This window comes from Ranitomeya variabilis, chromosome 3 (genome assembly GCF_051348905.1).
Source record: "Ranitomeya variabilis isolate aRanVar5 chromosome 3, aRanVar5.hap1, whole genome shotgun sequence".
Lineage (NCBI taxonomy): Eukaryota > Metazoa > Chordata > Amphibia > Anura > Dendrobatidae > Ranitomeya > Ranitomeya variabilis.
This window is the reverse complement of record NC_135234.1, coordinates 120,011,655-120,035,798: the sequence shown is the minus strand read 5'-3', so window position 1 is coordinate 120,035,798 and position 24,144 is coordinate 120,011,655. Positions and strand designations below refer to the sequence as shown.

Here is a 24,144-nt window from a genome sequence, read left to right as displayed (position 1 = left end):
GAGATAGGTGTGGTGGGGGAGTGGAGAAGGAGGAGAGAGAGAGTGAGGAGAAGAGGGAGGAGAAGATGGAAGGTGCGGAGGAGAGAGATAGAGAGAGGGAGAGAGAGAAGAGAAAAGTGTGGAGAAAGAGGAGAGGAAAGGAGAGTGAGAGAGAAGAATGAGGAGAGAAAGAGTGACAGAGAAAAAGTAGGATATAGAAGAACGAGAACAATAGAGAGGAGCAATGATGCCTTCTCCTGTAGGGAGAGACGGGGCACACCACAAGCTGTGCAAAAAAAAAACTCCCTATACCATGGATTCTGCTGAGAGCAGACTGCGCAGATCCAATATCTCCCGTCTTATACACACAAAAAATCACTTCCTGGTTTGCTCACATATCTTTCTGTACCACCTAAACGATGTAAGCTCTGCTGCCACTTCATACCATGTATTAGCATTCAGCAATCTAACATCAGCTAACTTCCCTTATTTTCCTTTCTACATCATGCCATTCCGCAGCTTGAAGTCTGCCATTCTTATGAATTTCACATACTTTATACCTTCCAAAATTCTTCACATACTTAACACCTTCGTGTTGTGCCACTATCTGGGGGGCTGTTTTCTCATCAGGAAGTAAAAGACCCTCCTGCTGCTGGGCCACCTTATACCCCGTGGCAAAAACCAAAATAGAAAACAAAAAAGGAAAAAAAAAACAGCAAACGATAAAACCGTCAAAAACTTAGTTCACAACCAAAAACTCAAAATTTTGATACAAAAGGAAAAAAAACTTTTTTCTTAAAAAAGTAAAAGGTAAAGAGATTGAAAGAAACTTAATAAAAAAAGCTTAAAAACTTTAAAATGGAAAAAAAAGATAGAAGGAATACCTTCAAATGAGTAAAAAGTTAAAACAGCTTCTTTTTTTTTTCAAAACTCTTTGCGTTCAACGCAGTCAGAGACACACACTTCCCCTTTTCTTATGCTATTGTATCCAATGTCACTAAAATCACGTATCTGAAAACGCGTATGTCGCAGCAAAAATGATAGATACTATTTAGTTTCACTTCTAATAAATGCTATACCATAGCCAGCATTGCAGAAACAGCCAGAAAAAAGCAGATGTGACAGTGTGATTTACAATGCATATAGCTCTGCTTGCAGCATGGAAAAGAGGAAGTTCAGGAGAGAGAGAAAAAAAACAAAAACTTTCTTTTACAATTGTATGCTCTTAAAGCAGCGATACATGAATCGAACCAAACAGAAACAGATACAGATAGACGTCCGGGAGATGCCCCTTTAATTGTTCTGTGTTCTGTGTTGCGCTGGGAACAGACTACTGCCAATCGCACTGGGCACACCTGTGCCCGGGCCGCCTGAGTGAGAAGCACAACAAGCGGGAAATCTACCACCCCGGTCCGGTCGTCCTAACTGGATTGCCGGCACTACGGGAATCTGCAGTAGCCCTCTAAGTTATCACTACCCATGCCTGGAGCCTGGGACTACCTGCCCCGGGACTCTACCTGTCCCTCCTATGCACGGGAATCCTGCAATAACTTATCGAACGATTTGACCTCCTGCGGTCTGTTACCCAGTCACCACAAAACAGTCACTGTTCCTTTCTTCTCCCGGATTTTACACGGCACACAGAACACATACACGGCACACAGCAGACACCTTGACTTATATCCCAGGGTTTGTTGGATACAGGCTTTGGACTTTTTACACTACCTGGGAATGCGGTGGTGACCACACCTGACCGGCAAGAGGTATAGACCCGGACTGGGCACAGGGGACTTTCAGGTAAGATGATAACATTTCAGAGAAAAATATCGCTTGCTGCATTTGTGCAGTCAAAATCTGATTCATGCTGCTGGGCAGCATAAATAAGGTGACTAGTTACCTTTAAATATGCAAATAGCCTATTTAGAGAGGAGGAATACCCCCAAACACGTCATCAAATGGCTAAATCATGCAACAAGTCCCTATAAAGGATATGGTGTTTTAGGATTCCTATCTCCAACAGGTGGCGATGGAGTTCCTGTACTCTTCCTTTATGACATCATTTGCATTTTAAAGGCAATATGTCACAGGTTCCCTGTAAATATGCAAATAGCCTTTTCAGGGAGTGTCACGAATCACAGGGGGATATTTTTATCATCCCACCGCTGCTACCAATATGTCATGAACCGGGGTTGGGGGTTGTTTTGTTGGCCCCAGTTCTTTTCTGAGGGGAGTTATCTATATCCCACCTCCCAGTTCCGGTTTGGAACTTGCAGCTGTCTGGCGCCCCCCTTACCCTCAGGTCAGACAGGGTACTGCACCTAGGATAATTAGTCGCCAGAAAGGCTGCCTTACTATGTGCTGGCTAATGGGCACACTGCAGCGAGGACGATATAACTACTCACACTCAGGCTGGAACAATAATTAAAAAGACACCTAATTATATCCCCGATAGGGCCATGAAGAGAAAATACATAAATGAAAACCAAACAACAATCCTTCACATAAGGCCAAAGTATATAAAAAAAATTGTCTTTATTGAAATGCATATAGCCATAAAAAACAGGGCAATAACCACAAGTACAGGAGAAAGAATAATGGTAGGACACCCACGAAGACGCCCCCAAAAGAACAGACAGAGTATATAATAAAATACAATGACAAGTAACGTGTCAAATGTGGTAATGTTACAAAAAACACATAGGACAATTTGTCTTCGAAGAATATACGTATATCACTAAACAAACACATTTTTCTCGTAACAAAGGTTTATCAGAGTGTAAAATAAGCCCGCATTGTGATTGATTAGATAGGTAATGGGAAACACAAGCAATAATATAATCCATTGTGCAATAAATAAAATCAGCATAAACTACATACAGACATTGTGCTAAAACTGAGACTGAGCTGCCTAATATTTCTACAATCTTTCGAACTAATAGCATTCTTGGCAATGCTACCAACGCTATAAAAGTCTGTCCTTTCACCAATGTCCACCTTAGTGTAGACTTTTTGCTCATAATAGAAACTAGATGATAGATTTATTATAAAGCTTGTATTTGGAAATTTCATAAGAACTGAAGGATAAAAAGGTTCAAATATTTCACAATAATTGCTCCATTTTCACACATCCACATCCACAATACTTAGGAACTTTAATAGATCCTTATCAAAACATTTTTCTGACGCCAACCAACCATTCACAGTGAAGACATTAACACGTTATCATTTGTGACAACTTTGAGCAGACAATGTCCATGTATGAGTAAATTTTTGTACAATTTTCTAAATCATTTATTTAAAAATAAAAAAATCTTGGAATTTGCACACTGTTCTCTAAGGTGATTTTTCTATATCCTCTACAGCTCTGTTGTTGGATGTCCCAGGATCAGGGTCTCTTCCCTGTCTCTAACGCTAGAAGCGCCCTAGCTCACCCTGTTCCATGCATTACTTCTGATGGTGAAGATGCCGGGGCCACTTACTTAAGCTGCTGAATACGCCCTTAGTCTGTACCCTTCCCCCACCCAAGGAAGAGGAGAGTAGTAGTGTACCGTAGTAAACCAACCAGACTAACAAGGTAATACGAACAAGGGTAACAAAAATTACCAATCATACAAATATACACACATAAACAACAGACGAAAACACCAGGGAGTGGAGGATGGGGAGAAGCAGGAAACCCCAGCCGTAGTCAAGCTGGATAATAACAAGGACACGTACACACAGGACAGACAGGATAGGGTACACACTAGACAAAAACCGGGACAGGTGCGAGCAGGACAGAAAGGACCAGATTCACACAGGTACTTAAAATGAAATAGCAAATGTACACCAAGATCACTAACGTTATGCAGAGACAACAGAATAGAGATAGGTGCTTGTTCATATACTGCAGGTTTTTAAAGAAGTCTCAGTACAGACACCACAGGTCTTTAGAGATAGAAGCAGGATCAGACTCTGCAAGCTTAAAGGGACTCTGTCACCTGAATTTGGAGGGAACAATTTTCAGTCATATGGGCGGGGTTTTCGGGTGTTTGATTCACCCTTTCCTTACCCGCTGGCTGCATGCTGGCTGCAATATTGGATTGAAGTTCATTCTCTGTCCTCCGTAATACACGCCTGCGTAAGGCAAGATTGCCTTGTGCAGGCATGTACTACGGAGGACAGAGAATGAACTTCAATCCAATATTGCAGCCAGCATGCAGCCAGCGGGTAAGGAAAGGGTGAAACAAACACCTGAAAACCCCGCCCATATGACTGAAAATTGTTCCCTCCAAATTCTGGTGACAGAGTCCCTTTAAGGAATAGGGACAAGGGTAGACACAACAGGTTAGGGAAGGATCCAGACAAAGATCCAGATAGCTCCTAATTCAGACAAGGACAGAATCAGGGTTCAGGCTTGGGTACACAGCCCCCAGGGTGACAGAAACGGAAACAGGCAAGAACAGAGACAGGACAGGACTCGCAACTCAGCAGTTGCACACAGACTGAAAGAAAATGTTACTCATGCATCTTCCCATTTGTGGAGATGCCTTAAGTACCAAGAATCAGGCCCTAAACATGCAGCCAGGAAGTATACAAGCAGCAAGTAGAGGCAACAGACTTACAGCATACAGCAAGCAGAGGACAGAACTCACTGCATGGCCTGGAGTAGTGAGTAATTTGGTGTACCTGCATGTTGGGGGCTGGGAAGCCTTGCGGTGATCCTGGCAGGGATATTACAGTACCCCCCTTACGCCCCCTTTTCTTCAAGCCCACAAGGATCAACTGCAGAAGAAGTGAAGCTCAACTCTCCTCAGGACCACCGCTTACCTTTCTCTGGAAACGTCAACATCATGACTCGACAACCAGCAGACTAGGTGGAGAAGATGGTGACACTGCTGAATGAACTTGACATATGGGGACCAGACCACTCTTGTGATTTGATTGTCCTCAATGAAGCACCACACTGGGCTTCCAGACCAGAATGGGTAGTAGAGTTCTCAGCTCTGGATGACCTATGTACATACCAGACAGCATGAGGAAGGCAATCTTCTCCATGTATACTGTTCCGACTTGGAGTTGTAGTTGTTCCTTTAAAACTAGACTCTTTTTGGGTAGGGCTCGTCCTTCTGCAGACAACACCCTTACCAGATTCTGGAGCTGTTGAGCGGAAATCACACTCCGCACGTGATTGCAGCTTGAACACACCGCTGAATCAAAGCTCCAACAAGGCATGGAAACAGTCATAGACTTTAGTGGAAAGGAAGTACTTTCGCCAAGGGCAGCCTCACTGTTATGATCCGGTGACCTTGGAGCCGCACAAAAACTTTCTCTGGAGTCGGTGGAACCTGTACTGACCGCAAATCCTGAACTAACACCGCAACTAGAAGTAGCCTTGGGGTGTGCCTAACAAACCCTAGACACCTCGACACAGCCGGAGGACTAAATACCCCTATAGATGGAAATAGGAATACTACCTTGCCTCAGAGCAGACCCCCAAAGGATAGGCAGCCCCCCACGAATAATGACTGTGAGTAGGAGAAGAATAGACACACGCAGGTAGAAAACAGGATTTAGCAAAAGAGGCCACTCTAGCTAAATAGGAAAGGATAGGACAGATTACTAGGCAGTCAGTATTAAAACCCTTCCAAAAATATCCACAACAGATAATGCAAAAAGTTCCACAATCTAACTAAAGACATGGAATGTATATCTGCCACTCCAGAGAATCCAGAAAGACTGAGAAAATACTGACACAATCTAAGCTGGACAAGAAAACACAAAGAATAGCACTGAATTGTGAAGCACACAGCATGTGTGCCACAGGAAAAAAAACCAGACACTTATCTTTGCTGATTTGGCAGAAAGACAGGAGGAACCAGGAGAGGTCCAACACCTCCCAACAACAATTGACAACTGGCAAGGACTAATGAATCCTGCACCCCTAAATACCCCAGTGAGAACTGCAATCAGCAGACACACCTGACCAGGACTGCGACCCAGGGACAACTGCATTACCACCTACTACCAACGGAGGGAACCCAAAAGCAGAATTCACAACACCTCACCTACTGGCCCATGGTTTTGGAGTTTCTTAAGCTTTTCAGGGCAGAGACCATCAGGATGTTCCACACAACCGCCCCCACATAGCACTCCAAACTGTATACTGTCTCACACACAGCCCTCCAAATAGTATAGTGGCCCATACACAGCCCTGAAAACTGTGTTATTGTCCCCTCAAAGTCCTCAAATTAGTATAATGGCTCCCACGTAGTCCTCCAAATAGTATAATAGCCCCCACATAGCCTAACAAACAGTGTTTTGGTCCCCACGTAGTCCACCAAACAGTATAATGGCCCTCACATAGCCCTGCAAACTGTATAATGTCCCCTACATAGTCCTACACACAGTATAATGCCCCTAGATAGTCCTTCAAACAGTTTAATGGCCACTACACAGCTCTCCTAACAGTATAATGGCCTACATAGCCATGCAAACTGTATTATCACCCCCGCATAGCACTACAAACTGTATAATGGCCCATATATAACCCTCCAAATAGTATAGTGGCAACCACATAGTCCTACAAATAGTATAATGACTCTCACATAGCTCTGCAAACGGTGTAATGCCCCCCACATCGCCCTCAAAACCGCCCCCCACATCGCCCTCAAAACCATGTAAGGGCCCCCACATAGCCCAGCAAATTGCTTTAGGGCCTTCACACTGCTCTATAAACAGTATAATGGCCCTCCATTTATTGAAACAAAGAAAAACACCTCTCGTCATTTCCCCGCTGCTCCAGTCTCTGAAGCGTGTGTTCTGAACACTCTGCATGGTAGGATCGTGACAACCCTGTTACATCATTGCTTTCAACTGTATAAACATCCAGGATGCCGATACAGTTAAAAGTGCAATGCCAAGTGACTGCAATGCAGCGCTTGCATCAGCCCCTCCAACTCACAGGTTCCATCACGTGTGTGTAGTCTGCCACTGTTTGCGTTAAGCCACTGACTCACAAGCAATGTAGATGGGCATCATTCTCATTTGTAAAGCTCTAATTATAAGCAACACCCCAGAGCATGACAATATCTAGAGTGCTAACAACTAAGGCCTCTTTCACACTTCCGTTTTTACAATCTGCACAGGATCCGTCAAAATGTTGAAAAGATGGATCCTATGCTGACTGTAAAAAATGGATGCACTGAAGCCGTTATTTTGACGGTTCCAGTGCACCCTAGAAGGCTATGTGCACATGTTGTGTATGCATCTTCGCCGCCTTTTTTTGCTGCAAAAACGCATACACAACACAACCCATGATAAAAATAATAAAAAAAAATTAAAAAATAGTGATACTCTTACCTTCCAGCGTCCCGCGCGGCCCCTGCAGCCTCCCCGATGCTCGTGATGCTGCCGGCAGCTCCGGTTCCCAGTGATGCATAGCGAGACAATGACCTGTGATGATGTAGCGGTCATAGCCATTTTGCTATGCATCACTGGGAACCGGAGCTGCCGAGAGGTAAGAATATCACGATTTTTTATTTTTTAAAATTATTTTTAACATTATATCTTTTTACTATTGATGCTGCATAGGCAGCATCAACAGTAAAAAGAGAGAGAGAGAGCGAGAGAGAATTTCCCTGATGGGAAATTCTTCCGCGCATGCTAAGTTTGAAAAGACTGCATCCGTCGCTGGATTCCTGCTTTTCACAGTTAGCGATGGATCCTGCGCCCATAGGCTTCCATTATAGCTAACGACGGGCAGCGCAGGATCCATTGCTGAGCAATTTTCCGACATGCAGAAAAACGTTCCTTTGTACGTTTTCTCCTCCCAACGGGCAGCAATTTTACGACGGATCCAGCGGACGACGGATGAAACGTGAGGCCATCCGTCACAATCCGTCGCTAATACAAGTCTATGAGAAAAAAATGGATCCAGCAGCACCATTTGCTGGATCCGTTTTTTTCACAAAATGACGGATTGTGACGGAAAAAGACAGATGTGTGAAAGAGGCCTAAGATACACCCAATGCAATAAAGACAAAAAAAAAGCCATATGGTGCACTAAAGTCTCATAATACTATATTTTTTGTTGAAATTATTAAAATAGGGTAAAGATAAAACAGCAGAGTAGCAAAATGGATGACCACATATATAGCATGGATAGTCATTGTAATATTTATTATTTATTAAAGTATGCTTTTCCAATCACTATGAATTATATATAGCAGATGCTAGTCGGTGCCTATAGATGATTCCACAGTAGAGGCATAAGTGTTCAAAATAAACAATAGCAAAGCACTTACATTCTATGATGGAAAAGACTGATATGACGTGGTCCTGGTGCTCCAACGTGTGTTTCACCCAAGCTTCATCAGGTGAATCAGAAGAACTATACTACATTTCTAATTGGAAGTATTTGACATTATTATTATTACACCTACTACATATTGCGAATGGATCTTGGAAATGGGAATACCCCTTTAGGAGCAAAAGGATTGTGTATGTTCTTCAACATGTTGGATGTTTTGATCTCCCCAAGGTCATTCATCCTTATGTTTATAGTCTTTTCACTAGGCACTGCTCCTAATAGCCAGTTTCCTACTCCACACTGATGAGGGGCAAATACCCCGAAACAGCTGTCTGTGGATGGATACCATGTTTTGGCATAGGTGGTTTTCCTTTATTGGATGCTGCCCTTCCCGTGGTTGTTCTTTCCCGGTGAAAGACCTGGCTATTTATTGCTTGCGTTGAGAAACATGTGATGGTGTCTCCGCGGCTTTTCTAGATGTTCTTCAACATCTGTCATAGAGTCGGGATTAATGTTGTTGAAACCCAACAATTTTGTCGGGAGCAGCTATTTCATATACAGCTCTGGCAAAAATTAAGAGACCACTGCAAAATTTTCAGTTTCTCTGCTTTTGCTCTTTATAGATATATTTTTGAGTAAAACGTAAATTGTTCTTTTATTCTATAAACTTCTGACAACGTCTCCAAATTTCCAAGCAATGAACTTTGTATTTTTTTCTGAAAAGGAGAAATGGTCAAAATTAATAATAAAAAAAAGCAGTGCTTTCAGACCTCAAATAATGCAAAGAAAACAGGTTCATAATCATTTAGAAACAGCAATACTAATGTTTTAACTCAGGAAGAGTTGAGAAATCAATATTTTGTGGAATAACCATGATTTTTAATCACAGCTTTCATGCGTCTTGGCATGCTTTCCACCAGTCTTTAATGCTGCTTCTGGTGCAAAAATTTAAGCAGTTCTTCTTTGTTTGATGGCTTGTGACTATCCATCATCCTCTTGATTACATTCCAGAGGTTTTCAATGGGGTTCAGGTCTGAAGATTGGGCTGCCAATGACAGGGTTTTGATGTGGTGGTCTCTTAATTTTTGCTAGAGCTGTATATGGGTTATACATATGAAATAGCTGCTCCCGACAAAATTGTTGGGTTTGGACAACTTTAAGGCTATGTTCCCACAATTAGTGTAAAATTGGTATTTTACAGCAGTATTTGTAAGCCAAAGTCAGGAATGGAACAGAGGAAAAGTATAATAGAAACACGTCCCCACTTCTGCATTTTTCACCCACTCCTGGTTCTGGCTGCCAAATACTGATGTAAAATACTGACCAAATACTGAACATGTTAATGTTGCTTTTAAGTCCTAGGGGCACAATACTAGATTCCATAGAAAAATTAGCATCAAGATTCAGGTGCTTCAAGTTATTTTGGAAAGATCTGTGTTTCTATCATGCGTGCGCGTCTTGGGTTTCTTCAAAATTCAAGATTTTGCATCCTGCTCCTGTTGCTTTCTTTCTCTACTGAAACTGTCAACTTAGAACGTGATCTAAAACTTCTTAACCTTGACAGGCATATTATATCTTATTTACTTAGAGAAAGAAACGTTCAGGTTGTGAAGTTAAGGTTAGGAGGAGGGAAACAACATAGTAATTTGGTTTACTGAAATCATTATATTTAGTACTTTAATTATATGTCCCTCTGTCTAGAGTTGAGAAAGGCAAACATTTGGTCTCAATTATACAACACTGCAGGACTTTTGGTGGTTTTCCGTGTGTAGGGTATATGTGGGCTCCCCACATCGAAAGAACCTCAGCGATTAGGTGGGATTAAAATTGCCAGGCAGTGTTTTTGTTCTAAACCTGTCATATTTTTTTTAGATTAAAACGGAAGACATCAGCCAAGTGTTAGCAGGCTATGAATACAAAAGCATGAAATGGTGTAGAATCACACACATATTTCCGAAGGATGTGCACATTTGGAGATCCAAGGGCGTAGCAAACAACACTGTATGAGGTGGCTGCTATGGAGCCAAATGACGATAAGAGGATAAGAAAATCTACTGTTTGTGCCACACAAATGGAAGGATCTCATATCCTGTGGATTTAGACAAGAATGTACTCATTAATACACTAGTGGTCCTTGAGTTCTAGTCTGGCTGTGGCGGTTATTGCCGTATTTGCCATATTGGAGGCCATGACAATACTGACACCAATGTAAGCAGAGCCTTATCTCTCTGATCTTACATGTAGAAAAATATGTTCATAAAAGATTTAAAGTACAGAAAAATCTAACATGTGAGAATAAATCTTTAACAGCAAAGTTGAACATAATGTCAGAATGATAAAGAAAGTACCTTGGAAAACTCATCAATTATGCAAATCAAGTACAATGAAACCTCTTTGCCTCTTTGCTATGCAAGTTTTTGATGTAGCAACATTTCTTACAGCATTTCTGCACCTATTAAGTTTTTTATCATGTGTTTTTATGTCATGTTTTAAATAAAGCTGCTTTGTTTTTTATACTTCCTGATATTTGTCTGTGACAAAACTTTATTGAAATACTCAAGAGTGGATTACATGTGTTTATGATGAGTTTCCGCCACTGAAACGCCCAAAAAATGCATGCACATTTTTTACCTGCAGATTTTCCACACGTAATTTAAGTCTGATGGGAGAATCTTCCCATAAAACTTGTGTACCCCAAGAGAAATTGAAATTGTTGATTTAAAACACTTGGGGAGGCTATGGGGGTGACATGCTGCACATGGGGAGGCTATGGGGATGTCATGCTGCACATGGGGAGCCTATGGGTGTGACATGCTGCACATGGGGATGCTGTGAGGGTGACATGCTGCACATGGGGAGGCTATGGGGGGTGACATGCTGCACATGGGGAGGCTATTGGGGTGTCGTGCTGCACATGGGGAGGCTATGGGAGTGACAGGCTGCACAAGGGGAGGCTATGGGGGCCTCATACAGTATATGGGGAGGCTGTGTGGGGCTCATGCAGTATATGGGCAGGCTATGAGGGCCTCATGCAGTATATGGGGAGGCTTTGTGGGGCTCATGCTGTATTTGGGAAGGTTGTGTTGGGCTCATGCTATATATGGGGAGGCTGTGTGAGCCTCATGCTGTATATACGGAGGCTGTGTGGGGCTCATGCAGTATATATATAGGAAGGCTGTGTGGGGCTCATGTAATATATATAGGGAGGCTGTGTGGGGCTCATGCAATATATATAGGGAGGCTGTGTGGGGCTCATGCAGTATATGGGGAGGTTGTGTGGGGCTCATGCAGTATAGTGGGAGGCTGTGGGGTTCATGCAGTATATGGGGAGGCTGTGGAGGTCTAATGCAGTATATGGGGAGACTGTGTGGGGCTCATGCAGTATGTGGGGAGGCTGTGTGGGGCCTCATGCAGGATATAGGAAGACTGTGGGCCTCATGCAGTATATAGGGAGGCTGTGTGGGCCCACGTCAGTATATGGGGAGGCTCTTGGGGCTCATGCAGTATATGGGAAGGCTGCGTGGGGCCTCATGCAGTATATGGGGAGACTGTGGACCTCATGCAGTATATAGGGAGGCTGTGTGGGGCTCATGCATTATATAGGGAGGCTGTGTGGCCTCATGCAGTATATGGGAAGACTGTGTGGGGCTCATCCTGTATATGGGGAGGCTCTGTGGAGCTCTTATAGTATATGAGGGGCTGTGGGGGGTTTATACGATATACATAAGTGGCTGTACTCAGGTTCAAACAATAAATAGGGGGCCAGCATACTTAATTCTGCTCAATATTAAGTGATACAATTAATATTATTATAATCAATAATATAATTATAATATATCAATATTAATATTGAGTAGAATTAATTTCAGCCCTCTGGTTCAACCCTCCACAACAGTTACGGTCTCTCATGTGGCCCCTCTGCAAAATTAATTGCCCACCCCTGGTCCAGATGATTATCATGGGAATCTTTCATCACTGATCATTATTTATTACTTTTGGTAACCACTATTTTTTTTATTCCATTGGCATTTGGACTGTATATCTTAACTTTGCATTTATATCTACGCAAAGTTTTTTTTCCCTGTATACTTATTCATGTTATGGTAAATATATGAAGTTCTAATGCCAATTCATCTTATTGGACCGCTGTTCTAACAGTTTCTTTGTGATTCTACAAGTGAACTTTTTGAAACTGGTACTTTAGACTTTACTACGGTTTTACTGTATATGTTGTTTCTGCACACGTCACCTTATACTCACTAAAAACTTTGACCTAAGTAGAGTAAAATATATATACATATTTTTTGTAAGGCCTCACACTACTAAGCATCATTTCCTTGTCTTGCGGCATTTCCACTGAAGTTGGATCAGCCTGTAACTTCATTTTCCACTTTGATTTTGAGCATCATTCCAACTCCAGACCTCGTTGGGATATTAGTTGTGATTTACGTTGATCATTTTTAGGTTTTATTGTTCTCAACACATTCCACTATATAAAGAATAAAGATTTACATCTGGAATATTTCATTCAGAGATATCTAGGACGTGGGATTTTAGTGTTCCCTTTATTTTTTTGAGCAGTATATATATATATATATATATATATATATATATATATATATATATATATATATATATATATATATATATATATGTATTCTTGATTTAAATAAGGAAAGATATTATTACAACATTTTTTCTGCTAAAGTTTTACGCCTTTCTTACTTGAAGCCACAAGGAATACAGAATGAATATAGATCCTGTCATATTTTGGCAGACTGAACCCTGGAAGCTTAACAACTAGAGATAAGAAAAAGATTAACCGTACTAGATCTGAAGATTATGAACTCCATGAGAACACAATTTTGTAAGTTGTGTATGACACAAAATACACCCTCCCTTCCAACGTTATATGCTTCCAACTATCCGAATAGCAATATGTAGATAATCTGAGCCTCACAGCCTAGCTCTGCAGCATACTTCACAGACCACAGAAGTTTTGTGAATATGAAAAGTCACCATTCATTTTGGCAAGTCCCAGCCGGTGAGCTGTGTGTAGTTTTTTTTTTTTCCAGAAGAGGAGGGATAGGGAAAGCCCTTGTTTTTTTTATTGTGCTCCATTTCTCCCACCCCTCTATAGAAGGAGGAGAGAAAGAGTCTGATGACTAGAAACTTGTAAAGATGTGTATTCTATGAAGAAGACGAAAGGGCAGGAAGCTCATTTAGAACATGGGTTTCTGATTAAAACCCTCAAGAGGAACATTAAAGGGAGAAGGAAATTTGTCCTCAGGCAGCTGTCTTCTCTCACAAGCAGTCTATGGAAGGAGAAGACATGGGCACGTCAAAGTCAGGCAACAAAAGTTCTGCAACTAGAACAATTAAAATAGCCCTGGTCATCTTCATATGCATCACAGGGATCCTCGCTTTACTGCTTCTACTACGTAAGTAACTATTATCATGACATGTCTAAAGTTACCACCTTCATTGGAATGTCTGAATGACAAGGAAATAGCAAATAGGTTCATTCTAAATGAATGAAAAACAGCAAATGAATGTAATAGATGTGCAATATACCCTCACTATAAAAAGTTTCTTCTCATGAGCAATGGGGGCATACTAAGTGTAAAGTTGGTAAATGTACAGAAAACTAGGGCAATTTTGGTTTAGGGCATCACAAGAAGAGGGGCATGTAGCCAGAAAGTAGGAAAGATACTTTATTTTTGCTTACATTGGATAAGATTAAGTATCCAGTTCAGTTTCTTGTGCTGCAAATGAATACAGTAATGCATATTTTGGTATTATTTGCATCAACTCCATTGACCTATGTTTGTTAACACTGAAAAAGAAATACATTTTTCATTCCATTTTCAATAATGAGGTCAAGAAGCTATAGAAAAAAATGCTAAAACACTATGATCAGTTTTTCAATTTGAATTATTGGTCCATTGACATTAATGAGAAGAAATAATTAAAACGCCAGAAAAATATTTTTTGATCCAGAGATTTTTTTTTTTTTTAAATATATCTGGTCTATTTAAAACAAGGAATAATTAATGGTTCCTGCAACATAATTTTATTAAAGGGCTCCAACGTAATAATGTTCAGATGCTGGTATGGGATAGGTCATCAATTTCCATTCCATCCTAAGGCTAGGGTCACACCAGCATATTTTCCCTCACCCAAGATAATTATGTTAATCACCCTTTGATCAGAGTGTGATTATAGTGTGATCGGATTTTCTCGGACGAGGAGAAGATGAAAAAAAAATATTTCCATTTTCTCCATTCTGTTATTCCGAGAAAAATCTGATTTCACATAGGTCAATGTCTCCCAAGGTAACCAGCAGGGGTGGACAGACCATCAGTGCAAGTGCACAGGGGACCAAGAGGTATGGGGGCCCATTTCTACCTCTGATGCAGGTATAATTGTGCATTATGATGAGCTACTGGACTGCAAAGAGCTCATATATAGTTCTTGTACAAGGGCCTCTTCTGTCTTTGTCCGCACATGGAAACCAGTGCTCCAATATTTCTCTGTATCAAACTCTCCAAGGTATCAAAAATGATTCGAATATATACAGCTCTGGCAAAAATTAAGAGACCCCTACGAAATGTTGTTTGATTTTTCTCTTTATAGGTATATTTTTGAGTAAAACGAAAATTGTTCTTTTATTCTATAAACTTCTGACAACATTTCCAAGCAATAATTTTTGTATTTTTTTCTGAAAAGGAGAAATGGTCAAAATGACAAAAAACCCAGTGCTTTCAGACCTCAAATAATGCAAAGAAAACAAATTCCTAATCATTTGGAAACAAAAATACTAATCTTTTAACTCTGGAAGAGTTCAGAAATCAATATTTTGTGGAATAACCATGATTTTTAATCACAGATTTAATGAGTCTTGGCATGCTTTCCACCAGTCTTTCACACTGCTTCTGGCACAAAAATGTAAGCAGTTCTTCTTTGTTTGATGGCTTGTGACTGTCCATCATCCTCTTGATTACATTCCTGAGGTTTTCAGTGAGGTTCAGGTCTGGAGATTGGGCTGCCCATGACAGGGTTTTGATGTGGTGGTCTCTTCATTTTTGCCAGAGCTGTACAATTCTGATCACTCTGAAATTGGCATTTTTCATGTACATCTCTATGTAGCAATGTGTAAAAGGCCGGTCCTATGTAAGCAAACGGAAAACAAATGATTACTTTTAAAGGTATTGAGATTTTATATAGACAATGTAAATACATTAAATGACTATGGGTCTGTGGGGCAGGAGGAATATCTCTGTTTTGGCTGTGCTAGATGTCAATCTCAGCTTTTTTTTTTTTTAAAGAAAATCTGATTCTATTCACACTGTAGTTTCCAACCTTTGGATACTCTGTAGACCATTTGTTGCCATGCTTCCCAGTTTTTTTTATGGCTTCTTTCAATTGCTTAATGTTCATTCCAGAGTCATTCTTGATGGTGTCAGCCAATGAGTCTTTGGTCTCCCCAATTTCCTTTTAATACTGACTTTTATGATTAGCATCTACTTTTCTGAGGCATTTGCCATCACTACTTGTCCAAGATAGGTTAGTTTCCCTGTCTTACCTTCCAGGGACAATTCTGGGTTCATATGATCAAGAACATCTTTGTTGGTGACCCTAGCTGTCCATAGGATTCATAGAAGTCTTCTCCAGTTCATTTAAAATTACTGATGCCAAATGATCTTCCCGATGTTCCTACCTACTTTCTGAGTCCTGACTACTCATAGTTATCTTATACAAGTTGCACCTTGTTCCTACAGCTATAATTTAAGCAGAAAGTTATAAAATTATACTTTTTAGCAGCTAACTGAAAAGTTTGACCGTGCAATCTTAAATGTCTCCCCCAGGCATGAAAAAAAAATAAAATCCTATATTTCTAGTGAAAACTTCAGTGTGGTTTCAATGCTATTTAATAAAGCGCATTAGTTGTTATAAAATGAAAATGACATGGGATGTTTAGGCTGTCAATACATATCATGTTGCTGTCACATGGTAAATAGGTATCTCACAGAAAAGTTGGATCAGCTTGGTATACAGTGTTGTGAAAAAGTGTTTGCCCCTTTCCTAATTTCCTATTCTGTTGCATGTTTCTCACACTTAAATATTTCAAATCACCAAACAAATGTAAATATTAGACAAATATAACACAAGTAATCACAAAATGCATTTTTTAATTGAAGGTCTTTATTGTTAAGGGAAAAAGAAATCCAAACCTACAGGGCCCTGTGTGAAAAAGTGATTGCCCCTAAACCTAATAACTGGTTGGGCTACCCTTAGCAGCAACAACTGCAATCAAGCGTTTGCAATAACTGGCATTGAGTCTTTTACAACGCCCTGGAGGAATTTTGCCCCACTCATCTTCACAGAATTGTTGTAATTCAGACACATTGGAGGGTTTCACAGCATTAATTGCCTATTTAGGGTCATACAACAACATCTCAGTGAGATTAAGGTCAGGACTATAACTAGGCCACTACAAAATTTTAATTTTGCTTTTCTTAAGCCATTCAGAGGTGTGTTTCAGATGATTTTCGTGCTGCATTCCTCAAGTGCTCTTCAGTTTGGGGTCATGAACAGATGGCCGGACATTTTTCTTCAGGAGTTTTTGGTAGACTGCAGAATTTATGGTTCCATTTACCACAGCATATCTTCCAGGTCCTGAATCAGCAAAACAGCCCCAGACTAGTACACTACCACCACCATATTTTACTATTGGTATGATGTTCCCTTTCTGAAATGCTGTGTTACTTCTACGCCAGATGTAATGGGACATACACATTCCAAAAACTTTAACTTTTGTCTCATCAGTCTACAGAGTATTCTCCCAAAAGTCTTTGGGATCATCAAGATGTTTTCTGGCAAAGCAGAGATGAACCTTTATGTTCTTATTGCTTAGCAGTGGTTTTCGTCTTGGAACACTGTCATGCAGGCCATTTTTGCCCAGTCTCTTTCTTATGGTGGAGTTTTGAACATTGCCCTTAACTGAGTCACCTGGCCACTCCTGGGAAGGTTCACCTCTGTTCCATGTTTTTGACATTTGTGGATAATGGCTCTCACTGTGGTTCCCTGGAGTGCAAAAGCTTTAGAAATGACTTTTTAACATTTTCCAGACTAATAGATCTCATTTACTTTGTTTCTCATTTTGTTCCTGAATTTCTTTGGATCGCTGCATGAGTTCTAGCTTTTGAGGTACTTTGGGCTACTTCACTTTGTCAGGCAGGTGCTATTTAAATGATTTCTTGATTAAGAACAGGTGTGGCAATAATCAGGCCTGTGTGTAGCTAAGGAAATTGAACTTAGCTTCCCAAAGATGTGATAAACGACAGTGAATTTATGTTTTAAGGTGGGTGCAATCACTTTTTCACACAAGGCCCTGTAGGTTTGGATTTCTTTGTCCCTTAATAGTAAAGACTTTCATTTTAAAACTTCATTTTGTGTTTACTTGTGTTATCTTTGTCAAATATTTAAATTAGTTTGGTGATCTGAAACATTTAACTGTGACAAACATGCAAATGAATAAGAAATCAGGAAGGGGCAAACACTTTTTCACACCACTGTATATGTATATTTAAAGGGAATGTATGGTCACAATACATTGATGACCTATCCATAAGATAGGTCATCAATGTCAGATTGGTAGGGGTCCAAAACCTGGCACTCCCACAATCAGCTGTTATTTACGCTGACAGCCATCCGATGTAAACACATAGAATGAAGTTGCATAGCGCAGATCCATTCAAAGTATAGCGGCTTCTGTTGGGTAATGCAGAATAGCTCCTATTCAATAATAGGAGTCGTTCAGTAGTACATGGAATGAATCTGTGCTTTGCAGCTCCGTTTAATGGGTTTACATCCGGTGGTACTCGGAGCAAATAACAGCTGATCAATGGAGGTGCCAGCTTGACCCCCAATAATCTGATATTGATATACTATCTTATGAATTGGTCATCAGTATGTTATGCCCAGAAAATTCCTTTAATGGGGAGAAGACAGTAAAAGTGTTAGCTGCTGCCAGACTCTTTCGGGGCAGCTTATCTTCTCAGAGTTTCCTACTACCTGACATTTTTGCGCAACAAAAGGATTTTACTTTGAAGTACCATTTGCCTGGTTCTTCCCCCAACATCATCTATCATGACAGGATCAAGAGACCCCTGAACACATTAGATGAATGGCCTGACCTGCCAAAAATAAAGTTCAGCTGATTTTATCTAACGTGTATGAACTGTTTTAGAATTAGATTAGCTGATAGTAATTAGGATCTGAATAATGAGGAATTTAAAGTGGTTGTCCATCACTTTACAAGTTATAGTTAATGGATCCAGGGTGGTTTAAAGGGCCACTGTCACCCCCCTCCAGCCGTTATAAACTAAAAGAGCCACCTTGTGCAGCAGTAATGCTGCAGTCTAACAAGGTGGCTCTTTTAGTTTTTGATTCAGTTATTCCCTCAATAAAGCGTTTTAAAATTTGTACAAAATAACCTGTCCTTAGACCTGGAGGCGGTCCGAAGCCTCCTCGGTGAATCTCCCAACGGCCGTCACTCTTCTCTTCTGGGGATGTGGTCGCCGCCCCCTGCGCACTGTTTCCTCTTAAATCCGGCGCCTGCGCTGTGCGTGCCTGCCTGGGGCAGGCGCAGTTTTCATTGTCCGTCATAGGTCAGATGCAGGGTTCCGTTCTGCGCCTGTGCGGGCAGTGTGGCCACCCTGTTGCTGAATCCCCGCCCCGCACTGTGTTATTCATTATGCACAGTGCGGGGCTGGGGTTCCTGGGCATGCGCACTGCCCTGTTCAGACGCTCCCCCGGTCCCCCGCCTTCCAGCGTTGCCGTAATATACAGGTTTCCTTGCCAGCGTTTGGAATGAAGCAGCCGCAAATAACAACGCTGGAAGGCGGGGGAGTTGGGGGAGCGTCTGAACAGCGCAGTGCGCATGCCCAGGAACCCCAGCCCCGCACTGTGCATAATGAATAACACAGTGCGGGGCGGGGATTCAGCAACAGGGTGGCCGCACTGCCCGCACAGGCGCAGAACGGAATCCTGCATCTGACCTATGACGGACAATGAAGACTGCGCCTGCCCCAGGCAGGCACGCACAGCGCAGGCGCCGGATTTAAGAAGAAACAGCACGCAGGGGCGGCGACCACATCCCCAGAAGAGAAGAGTGACGGCCGTTGGGAGATTCACCGAGGAAGCTTCGGACCGCCTCCAGGTCTAAGGACAGGTTATTTTGTACAAATTTTAAAACGCTTTATTGAGGGAATAACTGAATCAAAAACTAAAAGAGCCACCTTGTTAGACTGCAGCATTACTGCTGCACAAGGTGGCTCTTTTAGTTTATAACGGCTGGAGGGGGTGACAGTGGCCCTTTAAGAAAATAAAAAAACTAGACTCATCGCTCAGATATTCCTGTTTGTACAACAAGAGAATGCTGCAGCCAATCAGTTACTGCTGATTGTCTGCAGAAGTCATGGGATGCAGTAGTGAGTGTGGAGGAGTGGTCCTGGTCCAGGAGGTGAGTATAGCTTTTTCTGTCAGACACCAACCTGGGCCTATTAAGTATAGATTGTAAAGTTACTCAAAAATGGAAGCTACCGCGCTCAAAAATATATACTCTCCAAATCTACTGCCTCGCTGACTGCAAGAGCCAATACATTTTTGAGCGCGGTATCTTCCATTTTTGAGTAATTTTTAGGTTCCCTGACAGAGGTGGCACAGAATCTGTCTGGATATCAGCTGCTGCAGTTTACTTTAAAGTAGTGAGCGCCAGTGTGTTCTATCTAGTATTTCATAGATTGTAAAGTGGTGGACAGACGATTACATATGATTTGGATCTGACTAGTTGTGTCGTCTTTCTTCACACATTGGATATGTTAGAAAGTTCTACAACGATTCAATCCTGGACAACAAGCATAGTAATGTTTTTGTAGTCACAAACAATTCTGCCCATTTCTGCTGGAGTGGCCGTAAAATGAATCAGAATAAACTGAGACAGATGTTTTATTTCGCTAAGACTTCAACAGAAAAATGTATGACCATGTAAGTCTGGTTGAAAGTCTTGCCTGAGAAGTCTTTGATCATGGACAAACACTTAGGTGTGATGAAGAGGGAAACCAAATCTGTCAGTTCCTTATTAGCTCTAGTTTACATTACGCAGATAGTAATAATGATCAGTAAGACAAAGTGTTCGTCAGATTCCCAGGGATGGAGATGCTCCAGTCACTGAAGCTGTGACACAATAGTTAGCACAAAGTCCAGCAGAAGACAACTCCATTATGAGCTGAACTTGGAGCCAATTGCTTACCATTAGGAGTCACTCTTATGATGAGTTAACGGAGCCACACATGTTTGACCTTATTTTTGATACTTGTGTGTAGTGATAGCAATAAAGATTACATTGAAACCATATGGGGCCATATACTGTACAGTACATGCTTTTTTTTTACAGCCAAGGATCCTCTGGTGGTCCCAAAAAAAACACAGTTGTAAAGATCAAAGTTTTTCACCCTTTGGAATGCCAGTTATTGCAAAACTACAGCTCCCAGAAGGCTGCAGGATCCCAGGGCTTGTTAGTTTTTTTAACAGCGGGAGAGTCAGAAATTGGTTATTGCTGCCCTATAAATTTCATAGCTTAACGTCAGGGGAATCATTATAACATCTTTGATGTTTTTGATAGAAATGTATGCTTTTCACATTAAGTTTTGTACATTCGTTGCAGGAATTTAAAAACTGTTTTCTACTTTCACTCTTTCCATTTATCCTGAAAAAGTATAACTCTAATAAAAAAAAAGAAAGGAGAAACGGACCTCACTAGCATAAATACGTGATGCCCCTGTATATCTAGCGTACATTGTGCTTGTTACCCTATATAGAGGCAGAGGTGATCCTCCCGTTGCAGAGCTATAACCGTTTGTAGTTTTTGCTCTAAAGGATTACGTTTGGGCTGGTTTTTGAGGTATGCACTGCAGTTTTTATCATTACCATTTTTGGTTACATAAAGCTTTTTGGTGTACTTTTGCTCACTTTTTTGGGGAGGCAAAGTGACAGTGATTATGCACTATTGTAAATAAGTATCCAGCCTCTCTCTGCAGATTCCAAAAAATACCTTTTATAATCCCCTTATACTGCCCATCCAATGGGCATCACTAGTCTTACTTTGGCGCCTCTTCTATCCCTACAATCGTCATCCTCCTACCATGCTTTGGGTGGAATGCATTTCCTAAGTCATCCACACAGCGGCCTAAATCTTGTTCCTACACAGGTGCACTTCACTCTGCCCTTCTGAGGCCAGTGCGAAGTACTGTAAAGCACAGGCGCCAACTTTACTTCTGGGTCATCAGACATAAGCCGCACCATCCACATGAAGCAAGCCGGGGGACAGCGATATAAAGGATAGAGGAAGTGCCAAAGCAAAACCAATGATTGGGCCAGTCCGTAATATATGGGAGGGATTATAAAGGGTATTTTTTGGGAGATACCGAGGGGGTTCGGAACCTTTTTACAACTTGCTAGACTGCTGTAATAGAGGCATTAAAGGTGGTGGCCTTAGTTTATATTGGGAAAAGCTGGTGACAGGTTTCCTTTAAAGGGTATTGTATAGGCACACAGTGCTATGAATTACCTGTATGTTCTCACATTTTCTGGTGTGTACAACAAAGGAGCCACTCAGTAATTTCATAAAAGGGCTGTGCCAAAATCCTTCATATTTCAGTCTATTCTATGAAGTACAGTACACACGGGCTAGTGATGCTATTCAGTGAATTTTACTGTGATAATAATTTTAGGACAAAAGAGACAGAAGTGTTCCGGTAGTGACAACTTTACTAGCTAACCAGAACAATAATACTTGTGAGCTTTATTTTACTGTCTAAGCCAACGTTTCTTAAAATATATTATATTACTGTACTATAAACTACATTGAAGACATCAGCCAGAAGAATTGAAGCATCTCTCAGTCATAACTTGGCACAGGAGGAAGCGGCAGGTACTTGTGATATGGCCGGAGCTCTGCTGGTGCGTCAGGTTGCTGGCCTTACTAAGCATGCAGGAGTCTTTGATGAATGACCCTTATTGTGGCACATTCTATGCCTGTCAAAATATTTTTTCAGTCTCCTGAGGCGTGACTGACCCTATCTGAAGTAATGTAGCAGATAATCGGGCTTTGTGACAGGAAGTGCTCTTCAGAAATCACATCAAACACACCACACAGGACAAGAACTTTCTGCATTGCTGTGCAGAATCTGTGCCAGGCTGAAGTTCACACAGTAGAAGACAACAGAGCCACATTACCAACCACAATTACATTACACTGCTAAATGCCTTTTATGTCTCCGCTGCCCAATGTGTGTCACTTAGTCACCGGGACCTCATCCCTTCATCTTCCCGTGAGATTAATTACAGAAACATATCAAATTTGACCAGTTCATTGGATATCTGGATGTAGCAGAGGTGAAATTGTTGTTCTGTGAGTTCTTTTGTGAACTGTGAAAACGGAATCTGAATAGACATAATGCAGTCGGCTTACCTGCTGCCCTATGGGAAATTAATAAATGCCCAGACAGTTGATACTGCTGCCTCTTTATGGGCATTTTGCTACTATATGAATTCACATATTGCATATTGATACTTATGTAAAGTTGTCAAGATAAGTAGTCATGACCGAGCTGTTGTCTGGTTGCGCTCTGGCAATGTCAGGCGTCAGGTGTATCACACTCACTTGTAGGGCTCCGCTGTCTTCAGGCCTCCATCTTCAAGAGCTGCCGCACACAACTCTGGGGACAACAAGCAAACATTTACTAGTCAGATCAAGTTCATCAGGTTGTAACAGGTAGGATAGGGAACAACCCTTAATATTCTTTACTTCCTTAGCATGACACATCTTCATCCCTATCATTCATTCCTACTGGACTATGCCTAAGCCCCCTGACTCCGTCAGCCCCAGGAATTTCCTGTCCAGTTCTGCAATGCACCTGGGATCAGCCACCTGTCCTTAACACAGTTCCTCATCCATCTTCCCCTGTGTGCTAGAGGACATAATGCACCCATCCGCTCCCACATTGAGCCTTGGGATCCAGACATAGGCGGATTATACACAAGATATCAGTACGGCCTCCCACTGCCTTGAATGATTGGTACATGCTGGCCCTAGTAGCCCACTGCACTTGATCTTGGCCTTGTGACTGTACTTCCCTATCTGACAACTACCAGGAAGTGAGTCCCATTCCTAATCTGACTAACCCCCTCTCACTGTGGGCCAGCCCCAAACATTAACTAGCGTGGTTAGGCTCACAGGGGGCACAGTTTTCATGAAATCACATCCACTTTGCTTGGACTGTTAATCACAGCAGAATTTCTGTTAAAAAAAGCAGCAGAAAAAAACGCAGCATTAACACTACATGTGAACATGGTCTAAATGTCTAGGCAAAGTGGATGTGAATTCATGAAATTCAAAGCTTTTCTGTAGTATTAAAAAACAGTCAAAACCACAGATTCACATCTGCACCAAAAACACATCAAATATGTGGGAATGTGCATAAAAGAAACACAACAAACATGCAATAACCAGAGAAGATTTTTATTGCGTTGTGTTGTGCGGACACCTGCAGAAAAGAACACAGTAGAGAAAACTTAGCATTTATGCTACGTGTGAACATGTCCTCAGTGTTACATTTTTATTACATTTTTTTGATGGATTTAATAAAGAAAAAAATATATCACGCCATTGTTTTTACTCCATTTACCGAACTCCATAAATATCTGATCGCCCTGTTGTGTGGATTGTTATGATTACATGGGAACCAAATATGTCCAAGTTATTTGCTGATTTGTGATGTTTAATTTAAAAAACAAATTAATTAAAACTG

At 41.3% G+C, this 24,144-nt stretch overlaps 1 protein-coding gene and 1 long non-coding RNA gene across 2 annotated transcripts in view; one reads left to right on the top strand and one right to left on the bottom strand.

The window, feature by feature from the left end:
• The first annotated feature begins 13,373 nt into the window (after positions 1–13,373).
• Positions 13,374–24,144, top strand: part of PHEX (phosphate regulating endopeptidase X-linked) — a 353,675-nt gene continuing 342,904 nt past the window's right edge. The window contains exon 1 of the mRNA XM_077294604.1: positions 13,374–13,710. Coding sequence (XP_077150719.1) covers positions 13,587–13,710 — 124 coding nt within the window. The 5' untranslated portion in view covers positions 13,374–13,586. The remainder of the gene's footprint in view (positions 13,711–24,144) is intronic.
• LOC143815435 (uncharacterized) overlaps positions 13,988–24,144 on the bottom strand; it is a 35,759-nt gene continuing 25,602 nt past the window's right edge. Inside the window, exons 3-4 of the long non-coding RNA XR_013223749.1 lie at positions 22,998–23,052; positions 13,988–15,438 (exon numbers count right to left, since the gene is read on the bottom strand). This is a non-coding gene — a long non-coding RNA (uncharacterized LOC143815435). The remainder of the gene's footprint in view (positions 15,439–22,997; positions 23,053–24,144) is intronic.